The 22,670-nt window shown below is 35.6% G+C and overlaps 2 protein-coding genes across 7 annotated transcripts in view; both read left to right on the plus strand.

Moving 5' to 3' along the window:
• The window catches only part of LOC127853234 (epidermal growth factor receptor kinase substrate 8-like protein 2), a 49,826-nt gene extending 34,857 nt beyond the window's left edge, over positions 1-14,969 (plus strand). For 4 of the 6 annotated variants that reach the window (XM_052387555.1, XM_052387562.1, XM_052387561.1 and 1 more), the window contains 6 exons: positions 216-326; positions 1,829-2,696; positions 2,842-2,906; positions 4,620-4,672; positions 13,293-13,379; positions 13,881-14,969. In XM_052387555.1, the coding sequence (XP_052243515.1) occupies positions 216-326; positions 1,829-1,948 (231 nt within the window). In that variant the 3' untranslated portion in view covers positions 1,949-2,696; positions 2,842-2,906; positions 4,620-4,672; positions 13,293-13,379; positions 13,881-14,969. The remainder of the gene's footprint in view (positions 1-215; positions 327-1,828; positions 2,697-2,841; positions 2,907-4,619; positions 4,673-13,292; positions 13,380-13,880) is intronic. The other 2 variants (XM_052387556.1, XM_052387560.1) reach the window with 2 other exon arrangements.
• Positions 14,970-15,822: 853 nt separating this feature from the next.
• On the plus strand, positions 15,823-19,031 carry LOC127852554 (uncharacterized). Its single transcript, XM_052386508.1, has 4 exons — positions 15,823-15,859; positions 16,108-16,653; positions 16,939-17,072; positions 17,248-19,031. The coding sequence occupies exons 1-4, from the start codon at positions 15,823-15,825 to the stop codon at positions 18,250-18,252; spliced, it is 1,722 nt and encodes a 573-aa protein (XP_052242468.1). The 3' UTR covers positions 18,253-19,031.
• The last annotated feature ends 3,639 nt before the right edge of the window (positions 19,032-22,670 follow it).

Genomic DNA, 22,670 nt, shown 5'->3' on the forward strand with positions numbered 1-22,670 from the left:
TTATTTTAACTTTCTATTATTTACATATTTAATATTTATTGGTGAATTTTGATATTAATTTGGTAATCAAATAAAATCTGATTGCTTTATTATAAGAGATATTGAGTGGTTCCAATAAACTCTGATTGTAATTGCTTGAATATTTTATATGTTGATATTGTATATTATATATGTTTCATTGATAATTTAATTCCTCTAGTCATTGTTTGATTCAGGTGTTAGACAAGTCCCGTAACTGGTGGAAGTTGAAGAACTTCAATGGAGAAAGTGGCTACGCACCATATACCATTCTCAAGGAGTTCCAGGGAGGTGATGCATATGACCATGTAAGTATACCACCATCCTGTGACCTTGACCCATGACCTTCTAGTGATCTTGAACCATGACCTGTCTTTGACCATAAGCCTTACTGTAACATTTACCCATGACCTTCCAATATTATTGAGTCTGGAATTCTGAATCATAGTTAAAGAAAACTCATTGTTATGGATTCACTTAAACATTTACAGTTTTTTTTCATGTTTTGTGTTTTTCAATAATGTTCTTTTGTGTAATGTGGCTGTTTTAATCTAGCAGGTTCTGAGAAAACTATAACAAAAATAAGTGTTCTTGTAAGCCTATAATACCTGGCTGTGGGTGACTGTTATATGTATTCCATCTTTGACAAAACTTTAATAGTTTCATTCAGTTAATGCTCAAAAATAGTTTAATCCAATTAATGCTAAAACCTTAGTATCTTGTAGATCATAAGTATGGGATACATAATAATTATGTTGTTAATCGTATAAACTGTGAAGACATTTTGTTGCAGTTTCTTTAAAAAAAATAATCTTTATAAATCATAATGAAGTGACAGCATTATGGCACACTTGTGATAGAGCACTTTACTTTTTATGCTTTTTGCTTGTGTGCTTTACCATGTCATAAAATTTGAGCACATATGAGGCAATAAATGGCGAATAGTGAACATTTAAATTATGAACAGGCGTAGATATATTTTAGTTCCTCAAACAATTAATTATGCTTTTTTTTAAGTAAAGTTCTGTTGATATATTACCCTGCTTCATATTTATAGAGAACAGAATAGAGGATAGCAGCTATTTTGAATTAAGTTCTGTTAATATATGACCATATTTATAGAAAACAGTGAAGTTACATTAGAACAGCTACATGTCTTGTCTGGTTAGAATCTATGTTACGTAATTGTTCCCCTTTTAGGATGTGTTCCGTCCCAACTAGTCGCAACCATTGACCTTATAGTGAGTAAGAAATATAGTTGTGACGTGACTCATTATTATCTGAAACTGAATAATTCCTGTATTGGTTGTAGTTTGAACACTGTAGTATGAGATTGCGAAAATGATATGCCAATTGCGGCCAGTGTAGCTCCAGACCACATCTGGTCAGGACAGGATTTGCCCAGTTGGCTATACAGTCAGGCAATGTTTAGTGAAGTTATTAGTTGGCAGCATTACTCCTGACCAGACAGCATGGCTGGCCGCATATGGCATACAACCAACTTTTGCACCAAGCATTTTTAATGATGAATATTAGTTATGCGCTGGGAAATCAATGCTTTATGCATCTGCGTAAAATATTGTCCCAAACTAGCCTCTGCAGTCTGCACATGCTTATCAGGGATGACAGTCTGCACATGCTTATCAGGGATGAAGTTAAAAAAAGGTTGGTATGGCAATAATTGGCTATTACTGTGATGTTGGGAAATGGTGTCAAGTTAAAAAAAATCTAGATCATTTAGACTCACTTTTGTAAACAATTTTTGTGTTATAAATTCATCATTTTATGACATGATGTTGGTGTTTTTCAGGCACACAACATTGTTGACGAGATCCTCAGAGCAAAGGGGGACAGTGCCGCTAGACGAAAGCCAGAGCACTTTACTTTTTATGCTTTTTGCTTGTGTGCTTTACCATGTCATAAAATTTGAGCACATATGAGGCAATAAATGGCGAATAGTGAACATTTAAATTATGAACAGGCGTAGATATATTTTAGTTCCTCAAACAATTAATTATGCTTTTTTTAAGTAAAGTTCTGTTGATATATTACACTGCTTCATATTTATAGAGAACAGAATAGAGGATAGCAGCTATTTTGAATTAAGTTCTGTTAATATATGACCATATTTATAGAAAACAGTGAAGTTACATTAGAACAGCTACATGTCTTGTCTGGTTAGAATCTATGTTACGTAATTGTTCCCCTTTTAGGATGTGTTCCGTCCCAACTAGTCGCAACCATTGACCTTATAGTGAGTAAGAAATATAGTTGTGACGTGACTCATTATTATCTGAAACTGAATAATTCCTGTATTGGTTGTAGTTTGAACACTGTAGTATGAGATTGCGAAAATGATATGCCAATTGCGGCCAGTGTAGCTCCAGACCACATCTGGTCAGGACAGGATTTGCCCAGTTGGCTATACAGTCAGGCAATGTTTAGTGAAGTTATTAGTTGGCAGCATTACTCCTGACCAGACAGCATGGCTGGCCGCATATGGCATACAACCAACTTTTGCACCAAGCATTTTTAATGATGAATATTAGTTATGCGCTGGGAAATCAATGCTTTATGCATCTGCGTAAAATATTGTCCCAAACTAGCCTCTGCAGTCTGCACATGCTTATCAGGGATGACAGTCTGCACATGCTTATCAGGGATGAAGTTAAAAAAAGGTTGGTATGGCAATAATTGGCTATTACTGTGATGTTGGGAAATGGTGTCAAGTTAAAAAAAATCTAGATCATTTAGACTCACTTTTGTAAACAATTTTTGTGTTATAAATTCATCATTTTATGACATGATGTTGGTGTTTTTCAGGCACACAACATTGTTGACGAGATCCTCAGAGCAAAGGGGGACAGTGCCGCTAGACGAAAGCCAGAGTGAGTTGTGTCCCTTGAATATTATCTGTTTTTATGCCCCCGAAGGAGGGCATATAGTGTTTGCACTGTTTGACTGTCCGTCCGTCTGTCCATCACACTTTAGGTCCGCGTTTAGGTTCCAAAATAAGCATTTATGTTTCGAAAAATGCTCATAACTTCTATGTCGCTTCAGATGTTGCCTTCATATTTGTTATGCATGTGTATAAATAAGGCCTTTCCATACGCATAACAATTTGACTCATTTGACCTTGACCTTGAACTAAGGGTCCGCGTTTAGGTTTCGAAATCATTAGTTGTGTTAAGGTTTCGAAAATTGCTCATTTAGTCATTGTCATCCCTGATAAGCATGTGCATATGCATATAGTGTTTGCACTGTTTGACTGTCCGTCCGTCTGTCCATGACACTTAAGGTCCGCGTTTAGGTTCCAAAGTAAGCATTTATGTTTCGAAAAATGCTCATAACTTCTATGTTGCTTCAGATGTTGCCTTCATATTTGGTATGCATGTGTATAAATAAGGCCTTTCCATACGCATAACAATTTGACTCATTTGACTTGACCTTGAACTAAGGGTCCGCGTTTAGGTTTCGAAATCATTAGTTGTGTTTAGGTTTCGAAAATTGCTCATTTAGTCATTGTCATCCCTGATAAGCATGTGCATGTGCATATAGTGTTTGCACTGTTTGACTGTCCGTCCGTCTGTCCATGACACTTTAGGTCCGCGTTTAGGTTCCAAAATAAGCATTTCTGTTTCGAAAAATGCTTATAACTTCTATGTCGCTTCAGATGTTGCCTTCATATTTGGTATGCATGTGTATAAATAAGGCCTTTCCATACGCATAACAATTTGACTCATTTGACCTTGATCTTGAACTAAGGGTCCGCGTTTAGGTTTCGAAATCATTATTTGTGTTTAGGTTTCGAAAATTGCTCATAACTTTTATCAAATCCTTTTTGGGGGGCATATGTCATCCTTAGGAGACAGCTTAAACAATCAGAAGATGAGAATGTGATAAAATTAGCATTTTGTCTTAGGAAAAAAATCAACTGGTATATGTTATGGTCAGAGACAAATAGGCAAAGGTAAATACAACATACATGTATCTGATTATTCTAATAGGAATTTGTACTATTACATAAATGCATGTTTAAAATAAAAATAATTTTTGAAGTGGAAATAATTTACAATTATGCAGATTAATTTTCAGAATAACAAAGAAATGCTGGACTCATGGCAGGACTGCCACATATCGAATTTGGGCTAGTTAACAGAAATGCGTATTCAAGTTCTAAATTACACATGTAAACAAAAGCTTGTAATTGCTGCAATTTTGCATTGACATTAAAAAAAAGCATTCACAGGAATGTTTTGCGCAACAAATTATTTCCTTATTTGCCAATTTCAAACACAATTTAGTTGATATCACAGGTTCTTGGTTATTTGCCCTCTTCAGCTATTGGTCCTCAACCAGTACAATGAAGTATACTTCTAAGTATATAGTTTCCAGTTCTATGTATCTGGGCTGGTGAAAAACAGTGTCTGTATTGCCCATACTGATACCTCACCACCCGTGAATGTGAATTTATTATGATTTTTCATTTGTGAAGTTTATTAAAAACTATGTGAAGTTTTTGTTTTAATGATATCATAAGTAACATCATTTATTTTAATATTAGTATTTATCACGCATAAAGCATTATCTGCCTGTTATAGAGCGTTCATACCACTGCCGCCATGAGTGCCTGCACCAGAGCCTCCATATATCGGTAACAGTGCACACAACTCTAGCTTTGGTGAGCCTTCCGGTCCTTATCCCGGGCCGGAGGTTCTTCCAATAGAGGCTAGCCTAAAAACAAACCCGTATAGGTGACAACAGTTTCAGTGAATCACGCAGATTCAACAATGGCTTGTAACATTATCATAACGGTCAATGCAGCTGTCTTTTCAACAACCAAGTTTGTTTTTTCTCTATGTTAATAATTGCTTGGATTTGGAATTTTCAAGTGTTTTGGCTTTGATAAAAGATTCTAAATTGATGCTTTGGTACATTTGATACTTTTCTGCTTTCAAAAGTGTGATACTGTGTGGCCTTTTGTTTTTTAAAAGTTTATGGTGTGCATTTGAAATAAAATAGTTGATTTCACACGAAGACCGTATAATGTTAAGAAGTCATTAAGGAAAAGTCAACAAAATGATTTGATTATGATTTTATTTTCAGAACATAAAATTTAATGTTAATCAAATTTAAGCTTATAGGATCAGTAATTGAAAATCTTTGTTGACTGGTCCTTCACTGAACATATAAAGAAGTGTGCAGCCTAGCCTTATCTGGTGTATCTAACATTTTTATATTTTCACTGTATCTCAATCTTTCAGGAATCTTTTAGTCTTCTCATGTAAATTGTTTAGTTTTTTTTTTATTTCTTGACCAAATGCTTGAATTGAGCTATTGTGATCACCCAATGTCTGGCTTTATGCCATTTAGTTGTTACTTCTCTAAAGGCCACATATTTGTATCAATCTTGACGCAACTTGTTCAGAATGTTTATTTGAACACTGTCTCAGGTTACTTGAAATCTTGGTCAAATGTGACCCAAAAATGAGGTCCCCAGGATAATCTTATACAAACGTAGTTACTGCTTTAGGGTAACATTTTTTTTTACGCAATCTTTATGAAACTTTGTCAGAATATTTTTCTCGACAACACAAGGGTTTAACTTCAAATCTGGATCATGTACCTTCACATACAAGATCCCCTGGTCAAATCTTAGATAACCCTTGTTTCCACTTTAGATGAAATGTGTTAGACTTTTTCTTTATGAGTTTTAATCTGTCATGTGTGTCCAAAAACTAGGTCCCCAGGTCAAATCTAAGAAAAATCTTGTTACCACTCTAGACAGGGGCGTCAATTGTCCTGATTATTCCAGAAATCTGTATTTGAACTGTTCAGTGTTGATGTTGAGACTTATGATAATCTGTGGGGGGGGGGGTGGCAAAGTTGTTCAATTTTTTATGCCCCCAGTAGGGTGGCATATAGCAGTTGAACTGTGAACTGTCCGTCAGTATGTCAGTCAGTCTGTCCGTCTGTCCGAAAAAAACTTTAACATTGGCCATAACTTTTTATATTTTCACTGTATCTCAATCTTTCAGGAATCTTTTAGTCTTCTAATGTAAATTGTTTTGTTTTTTTTATCTCTTGACCAAATGCTTGAATTGAGCTATTGTGATTAACACATCTCTTGTGTGCAGATCTTTTGAGAACGAATATTGTTATAGCTTCCTCTGCATTCCTGATATTGGTGCTTGGAACGGATTTTTTATTTATCAATTTCTGATTCTGGTTAGTGGATGTCAGTGATATGAATGGTAACTGACGCAAAATCTTTGCTTATTTCTGAAAAAACGTTGCAAATGTCAGCCATCTTAACATATTTTTAGTGATTGATTATCAAAGTAAAGCATTGAAATATCATATTGTATAGTTTGGCAGTACCTAGGCTTTATGTGAATCTGGGTTGCATGCATATAAACTCATGTTCTTATGGACAAATCTTAGAAAATGCTTGCAACCATTATAGAGGCCACATTTATTACTCGATCTTTATGAAAACTTGGTAAGCATGTTTACCTTTACAATTGGCCATGAATGAATCTGGATCACTTTTTTTCTGGAAACAGTGATCAACATTAATGACTCAGGCTTAGTGAAACTGGTATACTTTGACAATATCTAAGTTTGACTCTTGGTTAGAGGCTTCTATGTCATCAGGTCAAGTAAAAAGAAACTTGCTACACCTCATGGAACAGATTTATGACTCAGTCTTGAAGAAATTTTGTCAGAATGTTTATCTTGACGATGTGAAGACAATGTTATTATATGGGTCAATGGTGTTAAAAAAATTGACCACCTGATAAAAGTTTTCACTTTATGCTGTCCGTGAACTCTAGTGAGCTTTTAACAGCCATAATTGCACACTGTCATCTTTGAATAGAACAAAAAACAAACAAATGAAATGTAATAAAATATATTTTGAAATATTAACATCTTTGGTGTCACCAAGATTTTGCCAGATTATTAGGATTCCTGATAGATGACTGTCTCAACCAGTTATTACGAGACGCTTTGTCTTTCTCACATTTGTATTGTGTTTTACCTTATTCCAAGACAAGTATGTTGCCTTTGATTACAGAAACATACAAAATTTTAGCAAACCCACCACAGGACTGAGTTATAGCATTAAAATCTGTTAACAAATAGATGTTTTACATTTTATAAATCATTGAAACTATGCAACTGAATTTAAATTGAAATAAATGATAACTGTTCTCAAATTAAAATCCAATTTTATCAGTAATATTCTGACCTCTCTTGCATTTGATAACAGCAAGCCGTATGATTTACAACCAATACTTCACCAATCCCATGTATGTTGATCGTGTGTACCGAACTGCGCCTCCAGGGCACTTGCTGCCCATTGACTACCCCAAAACCATGGGAGACAACCCCTATCAATATGCTGAGACCATTCACATGGAAAAAAGAACAAGAAGGCTGCTGGAAATAACTTCAGCACCTGGAGCGCAGGCGCATTCAATCAACAGAATGGAATTGGAAAGAAAGGGAAAAAGAAGGGCAAACAATGGTTCCATTTCACCTTGCATAAGAATGCAAGCAAGCGCAAGCCACCCATAGAAGATGGAGCCATGGAGTAAGGCAGCTCTACAATGCCTGCTCTTTATAGGTCAAAGTCAGCGTCTGCAGGGAACCTGTTCACAAACACGCTTAGAGAGATACAGAGACAGCAGTTGATGCTTGAAAGGGAGAACTGAGACCAGGCAACTAGGAGGTCATGGTTTCGATCCCCACTGTGGGAGCGTTTTTCAGATCTCCCCCATAGACCTGAAGTACTGGTTCTAGTCCCAGGAAATTAATGTACTTGAGAGTTTTAAAAAGCCTTAGGTAATCGAGCTAAAATAAAGAGGTTAAATATAACCAGGTGTAAACAAATAAAAAAATAATGACTACTAAAATTGAAAATTTTCTATAAATATGATGGCATTGTTGGTAGCTATAATTTTAACTAGAAATGGCGCGGCAGAGGCCGACGCGTATCCCCACGCCGCATGTTTGACCCAGTGGCGCCCCATGGTTGGTAATGGACAAGAAGATTTTTATAGTTTGCACAAAATGGGCCCAATATAAGCATATGTTCAAATTTGTGACCCCTGTGGAACGGTCAAATTTGATCCCAGGGGCTTAATTTGAACAAACTTGGTAGAGGACTATAAGATGTCATTACATACCAAATTTGGTAGCCCTATGCCATACGGTTATGGACAAGAAGATTTTTAAAGTTGGTCTTTAAAATAGGCCTTATATAAGCAAATGTTCGATTTTTTGACCCCCAGGGCAGGGTCAAATTTGATCCCAGGGGCATAATTTGAATAAACTTGGTAGACGACTATTAGATGTCACTACATACTAAATTTGGTAGCCCTAGGCCCAATGGTTATGGACGTAAAGATTTTTAAATTTTCACAAAAAAGGCCTTATATAAGCAAATTTTCAACTTTTTGGCCCCCCGAGGCAGCGTCAAATTTGACCCCATGGGCATAATTTGAACAAACTTGGTAGAGGACTATAAGATGTCACTACATACCAAATTTGGTAGCCCTTGGTCCAATTGTTATGGACAGTTAGATTTTTAAAGTTTTCACAAAATAGGCCTTATATAAGCAAATTGTCAATTTTTTAACCTCCCGGGGCAGAGTCAAATTTGACCCCAGGGGCATAATTTGAACAAACTTTGTAAAGGACTATAAGATGTCACTACATAGCAAAGTTGGTAGCTCTAGGCCCAATGGTTATGGACAAGCACAGATGGTTAGCGTGTTGCTATGATATTAATTAGTGAAAACATCATTTTGAATGATAAAAAATCATATTATAACGAAAAATTATCTTTTCTGAAAAAAAAATTACGACCAAATATACATATAACTAAAATGGAAAATTTAATTAAAAAAAAAAAAATCACTATCAAATAGTGATTTTTTTTCAAAAATTAAATTTTCCATTTTAATATGATTATTTATCATTCAAAATGATGTTTTCACTAATTAATATCATAGCCACACGCTAACCACTTGTGATGGACAAGAAGTTTTTTTAAAGTTTGCACAAAATAGGCCTTATATAAGCAAATTTTCAATTTGTTACCCCCCCCCCCCCCGGGGCAGGGTCAAATTTGACCCCAGGGGCATAATTTGAACAAACTTGGTAGAGGACTATCAGATGTCACTACATAGGAAATTTGGTAGCCCTAGGCCCAATGGTTATGGACAAGAAGATTGTTAAAGTTTGCACAAAATAGGCGCTATATAAGCAAATTTTCGATTTTTTAACCCCCTGGGGCAGGGTCAAATTTGACCCCAGGGACATAATTTAAACAAACTTGGTAGAGGACTTTAAGATGTCAATACATACTAAATTTGGTAGCCCTACGCCCAATGGTTATGGACAAGAAGATTTATAAAGTTTGCACAAAATAGGCCTTATATAAGCAAATTTTCAATTTTTTGACCCCCCGGGGCAGGGTCAAATTTAACACCAGGGGCATACTTTGAACAAACTTGGTAGAGGACAATAAGATGTCTCTACATAGCAAATTTGGTAGCCCTAGGCCCAATGGTTATGGACAAGAAGATTTATAAAGTTTGCACAAAATAGGCCTTATATAAGCAAATTTTCATTTTTTTGACCCCCCGGGGTAGAGTCAAATTTGACCCCAGGGGCATAATTTGAACAAACTTGGTAGACGACTATAAGATGTCACTACATACTAAATCTGGTAGCCCTAGGCCCAATGGTTATGGACAAGAATATTTATAAAGTTTGCACGAAATAGGCCTTTTATAAGTGAATTTTCAATTTTTTGACCCCGGGGCTAGGTCAAATTTGACCCCAGGGACAAAATTTGAACAAATTTAAAAGAGGTTCGCCACATGAACATTCCTGAGAAATTTCATCAGAATTGGACCAGTAGTTTAGGAGAAGAAGCTGTTTAAAGAAAAAGTTAACGCACGGACGCACCGACGCACACACGACGGACACAGGACCATGACATAAGCCCCGCTGGCCTGTGGCCAGTGGAACTAAAAAAGCGCCAAATCGATTACGCTCCGATATAGAATCGCTTCTAATAAGTCACGCATAACTGGGAGGTGAATTCACGCTCATTACACCGACAACAATATACACGGATTTATTACCATACCCCTAAGCGGATATATGCATAACAGGCACCAGGTGAAAACCAAAAACTCACACCCTTGCACCTGGACTTCGACCGACTTGACCTCAATTTGACTTGCTCCTAAAGGCTCCTAACAAAATGGCCGCGAGATTCTTCATTCTCTACTAGTAATTAATCCAGAATACGAATCTTAGTTATTGCAATCATTATTCCAGATGCTTAAGTTAATGTAATATGTCAAGTATAACGAGAAAGCCTTACTTTTCTGAATTGAAGTACAATATTTTTTTTATTCAATGTCCAATAACTATTGAACCTGAAACTATAAAAGAACAAGAGCACCTTTAGTATACTTGAACGTTCACCTGAGAAACTGTAGCTTAAGGTAAAATAAAAGTCCAGACCATTGGTTTGGGGTTGCATTTGACGGAAGGGCATAATTTAAACATATTTTACCACGAAAGTCAATATAAAACACACTGGCACATGGGTGTGCTCAAAATGATGGCTCTAAGGTTGATTTTCTTTTACACATTTAGTTGAGGACCACTGTCTTATGTCACATATAAAATATTACACAAATGGACCTTGTCCTTTAAGATAATAAATGTTTGAAGCTATTTCACAAAAACTTAAAAAAATTACACCTTGGCAAGGTGAATTAATAAACTGGCTGCAGGGTGAGGCCAATTTCGACTACAGGGGAATAATTCCCAAACAACTTTGTAGAAAACCTTTGATGAAGGGCCAGACAAAATATGTAAGCCTTATGTTTTGGGGTTAAATACATGAGTAGCTGTAATGGATTTACTCTTTTTGAGGCTATATAGAATGTAAAGTTGGTGTGGCCAGTTTTGACCCCAGGTGCATGATTTTACAGTACCTCTAGAGCATGTTACATACCAATTATGACAGTTTTCAACAGGAAGATTTCCGACTTTAAGCTGGAGACCCTTGAGTAAGGCCATTTTTAATCCCAAGGGAATAATTACTACAAACTTTGCTGATGACCAAGAAATTCTACATACGAGATATGAAATCTCCAGACCATGCAGTTTGATAAAAGAAGACCTTTCAGTTTTCATTTTACTACCCTCTTTTTGGGTCCTACAACTTCCCTAATCGAGGACTATTCCTGTGAAGTTTTAAAGATGCAAGGACATGCTGATTGACCGGTTTTTTCTTATCCCAATAGCTGATAACAGTGTACTTGACTATTACGAAACTAGACCCAAATACAGCCAAGTGGTGGATATGCATGTAAGCTAGAGATAGATGTTGTTGGACACACACTTATACCTGGAAACAAGTACAAACAAAATTTATAATTCTGCATTATTGCAGGTCAAAGTTAGGGGCCTTGGTCTTTCACGCCGCATGTCATTTGTGAAGTTTCGAATATCATAAGTAGTTACGGAAATGTGTATTTGTTGAATGCAAACTTAAATCTGAATTTCATCTTACATGCAAACTTTAGCTTCACTTCAATCCATGGAAGACATAGATCCAACTTGAGATTTGCTGATGACATTGACCTCATGGGTGGCACAAGCAATTAACTTCAAGATGTCACCAACAGACTATCAAAGAGAAAGAGCATATGGGATGGAGATCAGCACGGAAAAGGATCAAATAAGAATTGCCATGGCGATCACAGCGATGGCCAGACTGAGCAGGTTGTAGACAAGCAGTGCGATTAGCTTCCCTACCGAGTACAGGCTTTTATAAGTCCCTGGTAGTCTCCATCCTACTCGATGGCAAGACCTTGATGCTTCATGCGGACACAGAACACATTTTAACATAAATGTCTACTAAGACTGCCCCGCATCTCCTCCACGAAGCACAAGACCAATGAATACTTCCAGAATATAACTGCAACACGTGTTGGTCCACAAAAGCCCTCATTGGCAACCGTGAAACAACAAAAGCTGGTTTGGTTTGGACACGTCACAAGGCACAACTCTCTGTTTAAAACTGTTATAAATGGCACGCTTGACAGAGGTCACCGTCGAGATCAGGGCCGTCAGAAGAAAAGCTGGATTGACAATTTAAAAGAGTGGAATCCCTTCCCATTGATAAATTACTCTCAGCAGCACACATACGATCTGACTGGATGAAAATTTCTGTATCGTTGTCCCTCATTTCCCCCCAACAGCCAACCTGGTCAAGGGATTAATGATGGTGATATTGATTACCAAAGAGGTCATAATCATGCTAGTTTAAATTCAAGGACTTGGTCAGTGAATGTTTATTAAGATCCTGATCACAAACTTTTTTTTTCAATATATGCAGCAAATATGGAGATATGAAGTTGCACATGCAAGTCAATCATATTTTTTTAGGTAAAATAAGAGGCATAATTCTACTCAACTACAGGTCATGTTATGAAACTTCACACAATGACCCCAAAAACATATGCAAAGTTTCCATTCAATGCCTGTAACAGAAACCGTCATGATATGGATATATTGCACATTTACCTTAAAACCAAATCTGTTAGTACGGTACAAAAAGTGGCATAGTTTTGGTTAATTGCGCGGCAGAGTTATATAATTTGATCAGTGACCTCACTCAATGACCCTGTACACATGTGAAAAGTTTCAATTGATTCCTACATTACTTTATACAAATCCTGACAAATTAAAGTACCAAAAGGAGTATAATTGTGCTACATTTCAAGAACGAGTAATGAAACATGGCCAGTGACTTCACACAATCACTCCAAACTTATTTGTAAAGTTTCAATTGAATATCTGTATTATAAACAGTGATATGGCAAAGTTGCACATTTACCTTAACCAGGTCATTACGGGGATAAAAATGCTCACATTGTGGTGAGGAGTAAATTATACCATGAGTAGTTGATGAACAAAAACCGAGTAATCAAGTTTCTTTTACACGATGATTTGGTCGCTAACAAAGGTAGCAACTTCAAGATTTAGGTTTTAAGGGAATATTAAAAGTATTTATCTAACTATTTAATATAATTTAGACCAGAATACTGCGACCAATGCTCATACCTAGTTTTACAATCGAAGTACAATATTGAACTGGAATAGATGGAATTAAATATATTTTAAGACTCTAATAAAATACTACCAGTAAGTGTGTATAGTCTTTTAATTTTCAGTTACATCTTCAGCAGCCAATCCAGATGGAGATAACAAAACACTTGAGTTGTCACAAGAAGAAATATTTAGGACTTTATTAAAAAAAGGTAAGCATGTTAAGAAGATTTACATTTGAATTATGAACCAAATAGTAGCATACACTTGAATTATGCAATCACCAATATAGTTGTCTGCTAACTGATCACATGCAACTGTCAAGAAGATCAATCAATTCACATTATCATAATTATTGGAATTGACATATCAAGCAATGTCAGTAGAAAGCAGAAATTGAGAACATTACTATTATGACCAAACAAAATACCCCATTATGATTAATTAACATAATAATACAATCAATTGACCAATTAAGTTCACATACCAGTAAGCATACCATATGAACTATTAAAACATGTTTAATCCCCATAACTAATTGAACTTAAATTTGCAACCAATGCATGGTATACTTTTAAATTTTCTTTCTTTTGCAATGGTCTAAAACTAGAGCTGACTACTAGTCTATCAGCCAGATGGGTTGGGGTGTACCACTCAGGGGGGGGGGGGCAAAACAACACATATCTTACTTGATTGTATACTCAATATTGTAGACACATCAAGGGAGGCTGTGATGAACTGTATTCGTGAAACAGATGCATGATGGTGACACTTTGCTGCATCGTTAACCATAGAGAAGGGCGACTTATATAACGCAATAGCCGAGTCTTATGAAGATTCAGTGAAAGGCATTACGGACAAGCGACAGTGGGGTTCGATGGCTACGAAGACGGTGATTATAACAAAGACAAAACGCACCGGAAACGTTAATCATATTGTGAGTTTCAAGAAAGAAACAGAATGCTCATGTAAAAAAGGAAGACTTTTTGTCTCGTGACAGAAACAAGGCCGGCATGATTGCTCTGATCAGCACACCTCTGACTAAAATGTGATGCTATGTGTTCTGTCTTCAGGGGATGCAGACGTTCAAATTCTTAAATACAATATAACAATCCCGTCGTAGCACCACACCGTTGGTGGGCGAGGATGCATATTTGCTCATCTTGATTCTGCATTACTCCGAAAGGGACAATAAGACCATCTACTTACGCTTTTATGTAAATAAATAGTCAAAGGAACGCAAAGCGTATAATATTAACCTTTTGAAAGAACACGTGCTTATTTAGGCTGTTATAAATCGTAAATGATTTTCAGCAACGGTAAAAAATCAAGTCTACAGAAGTAAGTTAAACCTGATCCTATCATGAAGTCATGTGCTGGTTCATTCTCTCTTCCAAGTGTCGAAAATTGGATTTCATGAGTATTGAACTCCTTAGTGATGACCTCAGTTCCATTAAAGTGTTTCCTGTCACCTAAACTATGGCATTTTACATAACAACCATAACGTTTGAGTAACAAGTTATGGAATTGTGGTCCTTCGTTTTGTGTTGAAGGCCATTTTGGACGCCGTGTTGGATTTCTGTATAACATAATTAGCTTACATTTTGTCTGATGATATAAATGTGATATTAATGTGTTGTTTGCTCTCTGAAACCTGTGTATAAACACCAAGTTCATCAAATTTGAGTGGATAGTTACATAGTTATATTTTATAATCATAAATATGTTTTGGCGGCCATCTTGGCGGCCATTTTTGACGCTGTGTTGGATTTGTGCGTAATATGATAAACGTAAACAATGTCTGATGGTCTTAATGTGTTCTTTGCCCCCTGAAATTTATGTATCGACACTAAAATCGTCAAATTTGAGTGGATAGTAACATAGTTATGATCATTTTATAGGTTTTGGCGACCATCTTAAAGGCATCTTGGCGGCCATTTAGGACGCCATGTTAAATTTCTGTGTAACATAATTAACTTACACTCTGTGTGATGATATTAATGTGTTCTTTGCCCCCTGAAACCTGGGTATAGACACCAAATTCATCAAATTTAATTATGTTGATAGTTACATAGTTATGATCATAAATAGATTTTGGCGGCCATTGTCGACGCCATGTTGAATTTGTGTGAACTAAATTAAACGTAAACAATTTCTGATGATCATTATGTGTTCTTTGCCCATTGAAACCTATGTATAGACACCAAATTCATCAAATTTGATTGGATAGTTACATAGTTATGATTATTAGTAGGTCTTGGCGGCCATCTTGAAAAAAAACACAACTTTCCGAAGGTCCGATGGTGGTAAACTTTTAAAATGATTTTAAGGGCCTTCTACCCTATTAGGATCAGATGCAATACGGTTTGTAGCAATTTTTGTGGGGTCAAAGTGTATATTTCCCATACTTCGGTTCAATTTCTCCCAAACAATTTATGAAAATTATGCTGATTGAGGCCCCATCTTCAAAAGAGAAAAAAATACCAAAAGCTGCCAGTACCAGACTGTTTTCAACTATTTTCATATGCTACTGGTATGTATCTTTCAAGATATATAGGTGTAGTTTTGCCCCCCTTACTGGTAAACCCCACCTCAATTTTGGGTACTTGGCTGAAGGACTAACCTTAGTTTGTAGAAAGAGGAACTAGAAAACCAATGATAGCAGGTTTGATTCACAGCCTGGCCACTCAACGTTTGTGTGGATTGGGTATGACATTATTGTACTGTCCTCTTATTCAGTTACTGGCAAAGTATTGGTAAAGTATCTATCATAGGAAAAGTGTTATTGCATTATTATAATGGCGAATAAATCATTATAATGCACTTACAAAATCAGCTTAGTTTTTGTTAACTTTAAATCTTTAGGGAGTTTTATCAGTTCTATTACATGTAAAAGATTTGCTTGAGGTCTCACTGAAATGTCAGATTAAACTGTTGCAGTCAAGGTTGATGCATTGTCAGAATACCCAAATGACTCCTTCCCAGCCTTCTGCCATGGTCGTGCAGCCATTCCGGCCATTATTACCAGGGGAAAAGACATTCTGGACATGCCAGTGTTTAGTGAGACTGAAAACAAAATGATGAAATCTGAATGCATTCAGATCTACACAACTTCTGCTTCCATTGGTGAAATCAATGCATCTAATACTAAGCAGATGGATCCTGTGAAACATTTCTGTCTGGAGGAGCAGAACATGTCTTGCCCTGTTATTTTAATAGTAGAACAAGAAAAGAAGAACATTATAGAGGAATGGATTGAAACTCAAAATGACAATCTTCATGGCGTATGTGTGCTATTATTTAGCAAGGGACGAGAACTAGAACAGCAATATTTTTCCCCAGAGAAGGGCATATGTCTAAACAATGCAACATTATCCGACATCATGGCGGCTGTAGATGATATTTTAGAACGCTCCATATTTTTAGTTTTGAAGCATTTGCTGGAAGTATATGTGGAAAAATACAGAGCAACAACAGATTTCTCAGGTAAGCTTTTAATAAGTCATGATAGTCAACTATATAAAGCCATAACCAGTTTCTAAACAGATCACCATTATCTAAAGAACATCAAATCAGAAATGGAATTAAATTTCATTAAGTTTAAAACTGATTAGGAAATGCAGTATAAGAATACCTTAATTGGTATAAGGTCTATTAAAGTTGTTATATACCTATAAGAAACCCCTTAAAAAAATACAATAATCACATGGCCACATTTTGATATTACGAATTATTAATGAGAAAATCTTCAAGGTCATTATGAACTTTCAGATGTGGAGACAGAAAGCACCTTACAAAGTGTTTATGCCTTTGCAAGAGCAGCATACCAAAGAAGTGAAGTACCTGAGTGTGAAAGACCAAATATCCCAGAGAAGACTTATAACTATCCAAACAATATTGATGAGGTAAGTACCGGTATTGAATTATTTAATTTTTTATCCATTGACAACTAATTATGAAGTGTCCTGAATGAGGTTACACAGGATAATACCCATTAAATGGTGAATATCAGATTAGTGAGATTACAATACATTCTATTGGAAAAAAATGTTATCCCAAACATCTCTTTTTTTCTGTCAGGTCATCACAACACTTCTTACGATAGAAGGAGTAGTTGGCTGTTCTAAGAAACTTGGACGCCTAGAAATCTCTATTGATGACACAAAAGACAGAAAGACAATTGTTGAAAAAGTAAAACTGCTCCTCAAGAATGAATCAATCAAAGCTACATTTGTATATGGTAATTTCACATATTTCCTTTGTCCTGGAGACCAAGTCCAGGGCAAGAAAGGGAAAAAAGGGACACTTGGAGGCTTTGCAAAACGGTTTGCTACAAAAACCAATATGGAGTTAAATAACAGAGCGGAGACAGGCAGTGCAAATCAATTAAGTCCAGTTGAATCAACAGGATGTCTTGTTGAATCTACAAATACCACTGTTGAGTTAAATAACAGAGAAGAGACAGGCAGTGCAAGTCAATCAATACCAGAAGAATCAGCAGGAAATCTAGTTGCACTTATCTCAAGACATGTTGCTTATGCTAATATGGAAATGGGCATTATGCATCTTCTTGTTAACAATAAAATTATTGGACATACAGACAATATTCATCCGCAGACCCTTCTCGACATTATTCCAATTGACATTTATGAAAATTTAATTGGTGATTGCAACACTAGATTTAAAACAGAGCAAAACAAGTTTATGCATGCACAATTGATTGATAAAGAACACATATCAACATTAATGGGAACTAAAGTTCATATATGGGGAGCAGTGTCATCCCCAGGTTTGGGTACACTTGTAGACATTGATTTTAAAATGACAGGTGGACTGTGCATCAAAGTATGTGATTGCATCAATGGTAAACCATTCAGCTACCCAGGTGACAGTGGGGCTATTGTATGTGCCTCAGACAGCAGGGGGCGCAATTTGTACGCCATAGCCATGCTGATTGGAAAGTATGAAGGAATTAAGATCCAACCAACATATATGGCTGTTCTTCTCAGTGAAGCATTCCAAAAATTAAAAGAATTATACAAGTCAGAGTTTCTGCTGTGTGAAGACGATGGAGCCACTTTATAAAACCATAAATATTGATAATTACAGTCATGCGAGATATTCTGGTGAACAATATTTACAATTTGAAATAATAAATTGAGCTTAGTGCATGATACCTCTCCATGAAATGAGAGGTCATGTAACGATAAATGGTTTGTAAATAAGACTCATTAGTAAATTTATAAATGCTTGCTTAGTAGTACATTTTGTGCAATGCACTGGGATATTCGCATTTAGCCATTGCCCCTAGAAAACTTTTTAGTTGGGTTAAAGAGGATAGTGTGGATTGTCCCATACCACAGACTATAATTGATATTTTAGTGAAGCAACTAATGCATGTTCCCTGTCAATGATGAGTTATAAGATGAGACTTGAAAAGAGGATATGTTCACTGGGACCTCTGAGTTCTGGCACCAGTTTGTTAAAATTATATCTGGGGTCGTATTCCAAAAAAATCTAAGTCATTTCTTAAATATTTTCACTTAAGTTCAAAATCACAATCTTTTGTATTTCTTTACTAAATTAAGGCATGCATGTTTTTTGGGGGTTTAACTCAAATTACATTGACATAATGATGTTATTTTGATATTTTTGATGTCTAACTATTGCAGTATGAAATGAAACACTTAAGTAAAATTCCCAATTTAAGGATAAAAATAAAATTTAACTTAAGATGCTTCTGGAATACCACCCCAGGTCTTTAATTTAGATAATTATGGTATGAATGGGTTACAAAGGGCGCCGGTTTGTATAAATATTTTTAAAGTTTGTTAAATGATTTAAGATGCATGCTTATACTGTGATTTGGCTGGAAATATATTAATAAACATTACCAGGGAGTTTCTTATGCAATAAAATATAAATTCAAATGCTTAAAAGCCTCTTAGCATTCAAAATCAACAATCATTTTAGTACAAAATTTCAAAAAATAAAGTTAACACATACCAAATGAGTGAATTGACAGAGATTGGCCTCGGGCAGAATTGGAAACATGAAGTAGTTCCTCTTCTGACGTTGCCAAAGTCTTGTGTTCCCTCGTGAATGTTCGGATATCATGGCACAAATGATTAAAATAAGCATTTTGTTTATCGTTAAATCTTTGTTTACATACCACATCAAGCATTGACATTTTTGATATAGCTATAAGGAACATAGATTTTTTATGGGTTAAGTTGATTTAACGAAATATTTTGCTTTAATATTACCATTGTGTTGTAATTTGGCCTCATCAATATTCACTAATAATTTGATTGGAAAGTGAATTCGTACTTATCTATGCTATAATAAAAATAACTTGATGATATCCTTATTTCCGTGATAAATTCATTTTGCGATTTAAAAACATACAATTCAATGATATCATTTTAATGCTGAATCTGAATGACTGCAGTGTGCATAAAATATATTTGGCGTGCAATAAACCTATGATTTGAATAGGAATACGTCATGAATCTATTATTTTCTATGACTTCCTATATACATGTATACTCAAACATGTTAAATATTACTTTTCTTAAAGATTCTTACATTTTTAATAATGGTATATAACACACAAATGTATGTTATATGTATTAACTAATAATATGTATTTTTATTCCTGCCTTAATGAACTTACACCCTATCTGATAAACTTGTTGTATTCAACATTAATTAAAGTTAAACATGCGGACCATATTAGTGAAGATCCTTTGCTTTTTTACATTATAAAGATTATGCTCATTTGATGTTTCATTTTTTTATTTTATTTTTACTTTCAAAATGAAGAAAGACAATTAAATAAAGGGCCATGATGGCTCAGAGTGCTCACTTGTTTTCAAGGTACACCAAAAATTGTTAATTATAACTAAGTTCCAAAATTGACGCATTAATGTGCCATTAAGAGAGGTAAAAAGGTTTTTCTAAGTTTTGACATGGTGACCTAGTTGCTGAATCCACATAATCTAGGTTTAAACTAACCTATGTATTGTCAATATAAACATCCTGACCAAGTTTCATTGAGATTGAGTCATAAAAAGGGCTTCTAGAGAAATAAGGTTTTAATAAGAATTAACCCATGACCTTGTTTTTGGAAGCAAATAACCTAGAGTTTATTCTAGATATTGTAAATATAACAAGAAATATCTTTTAACTAGAAATGGCGCAGCAGAGGCCGACGCATATCCCCACGCCGCATGTTTGACCCAGGGGCGCCCCAGGGTAAGTAATGGGGTCATGCATAGTTGAGATTGACCGTATTGTCATTAGCGAAGTTCAGTATCAATTAGAAGTGAATCGGTATTGAAATGAAGAAGTTAAGTTAAAGGCAATTTTGGGTGGGTGTGGCCTATGTGGGCGGGGCGCCCCAGGGTTGGTAATGGGGCTATGCATAGTTGAGATTGACCGTATTGTCATAAGAATAGTTCAGTATCAATTAGAAGTGAATCGGTCGAGAAATAAAGAAATTATAGTAAAAGGCAATTTTGTGTGTGTGTGTGTGGCCTTTTTGGGCGGGGCGCCCCAGGGTTGGTTATTGGGCCATGCATAGCTGAGATTGACCGTTTTGTCATAAAAGAATTTCAGTATCAATTAGAAGTGAATCGGTGAAGAAATAAAGAAATTATAGTAAAAGGCAATTTTGTGTGCGTGTGTGGCCTTTTTGGGCGGGGCGCCCCAGGGTTGGTTATTGGGCCATGCATAGCTGAGATTGACCGTATTGTCATAAGAGAATTTCAGTATCAATTTGAAGTGAATCGGTGAAGAAATGAAGAAATTATAGTAAAAGGCAATTTTGGGTGGGTGTGGTCTATGTGGGCGGGGCGCCCCAGGGTTGGTAATGGGGCCATGCATAGTTGAGATTGACCGTATCGTCATAAGAGAGGTTCAGTATCAATTTGAGGTAATTCGGTGCAGAAATGAAGAAGTTAATGTAAAATAACAAAAAATGAGTGAAAATCTCTACCCGGCCCCGCCCCAACCCCCATAACTTTTGACCCAGGGGTCAGATCAAAATTCTAAATAGTGCAGGGTCGCACATATGCTCATAGCTACCATGTTAGTAAGTTTCAAGGTTCTAGTTCTTATAGTGTAGGAGGAGATAGTGGCCAGGACGGACAAACAGACGGACAGTTCGGTGTTGATGAACGATCAAAAGTAATATTTATGAGATCAAAAATAGCGAATGCGCAGTTCTTAGCTGCATCTCACGCAAATAAATTACAGGGTGTTGTGCCAGCATTCATGGCTAATTTTGCTTTATTAGATATTTATCAGATATCTATATGTATAGAATAGAAAAACAAGAAGAATGAAAATAAATAAAAGCATAAAGGTTAGCCGGCAACACATGAATTATCCATATATACATATTTTGAATATTTATATGTGCATACTTTGAACAGACCTGTGTTTGTGGTTTGTCAGACATTGTTATTTTATTCCATTATTAATAGTATCTTGAATCATTGCGCTCATGCTTAATAAATTGGTCTATGGTCATTTTGCCATTTACTAACAATCTAGGCGCCGGCTCCAAAAAATATTAATTAAAAATGGCGAAAAAATGCAGAAAAGCTGTTTTTGGGGGACATATTTAAGGTCTTTTATAACAATTTGGGAGGAAAACTTTTACAAATGTAATACTATACTATTTATTGATAACCTTTTAATGTCTTTAAGTTCCACTTTATTTCAGTTGTTTTTCTGCGTGACAAACAAACCGTATTTTACGGAGTATAAGAAGCAACTTTTAACCAGGGAATAGTTCTCAGATTTTTTTTCCGGTGCGTCAAAATAGAAAAATGTCAGAATTGTAAATGTTTCAGGTCAGAATTTAAAACATGCGAGAGTGATGATAATTACTGGTAATTTGTTTGGCTGTTTTCATTAAACAATTTGTTCTTACACCAAATTTCACCGTGGGGTTAATTAACATTTAAATTTAAAATATATATATAAGTTCTCATTTAATATGGGGGGGGGGGGAGAAAATCTGTTCATTAATGACCAGAAATAGATATAAATAACATTTAAGATGACAATAACCATAAAATACAGCCATAATAATTCAAATGGTGTTGTTTTTCCTTAAAATTGCATTTCATTTACTCATACATTTGCATTTTCAAATTGACAATACATAAATATGATAATGATCATAATCAATTCAATAAACTAAATAAAAAGGGATGCAGAATTGAAAATACAAACCTGTTACAACAGACTATTCTTCAGTATTCCAAAAATACAGACAGATGCTGGACTAGACCATATCACTTTAACCACCCACTTTGAATCTCCTTTGCAAAAAACATATTGTTGATTTACACATTGTAGTAAATACACATTGTTTTCATCACACAATACTTCATGCTGAAAGTATTTCAAGACAGTTTACACTACAACAAGAGGGCCATGATGGCCCTGTATCGCTCCACTGTTTTTTCTTTGCGAAAAAAAACGTGCAA

Source organism: Dreissena polymorpha, chromosome 12 (genome assembly GCF_020536995.1).
Source record: "Dreissena polymorpha isolate Duluth1 chromosome 12, UMN_Dpol_1.0, whole genome shotgun sequence".
Taxonomy (NCBI): Eukaryota; Metazoa; Mollusca; class Bivalvia; order Myida; family Dreissenidae; genus Dreissena; species Dreissena polymorpha.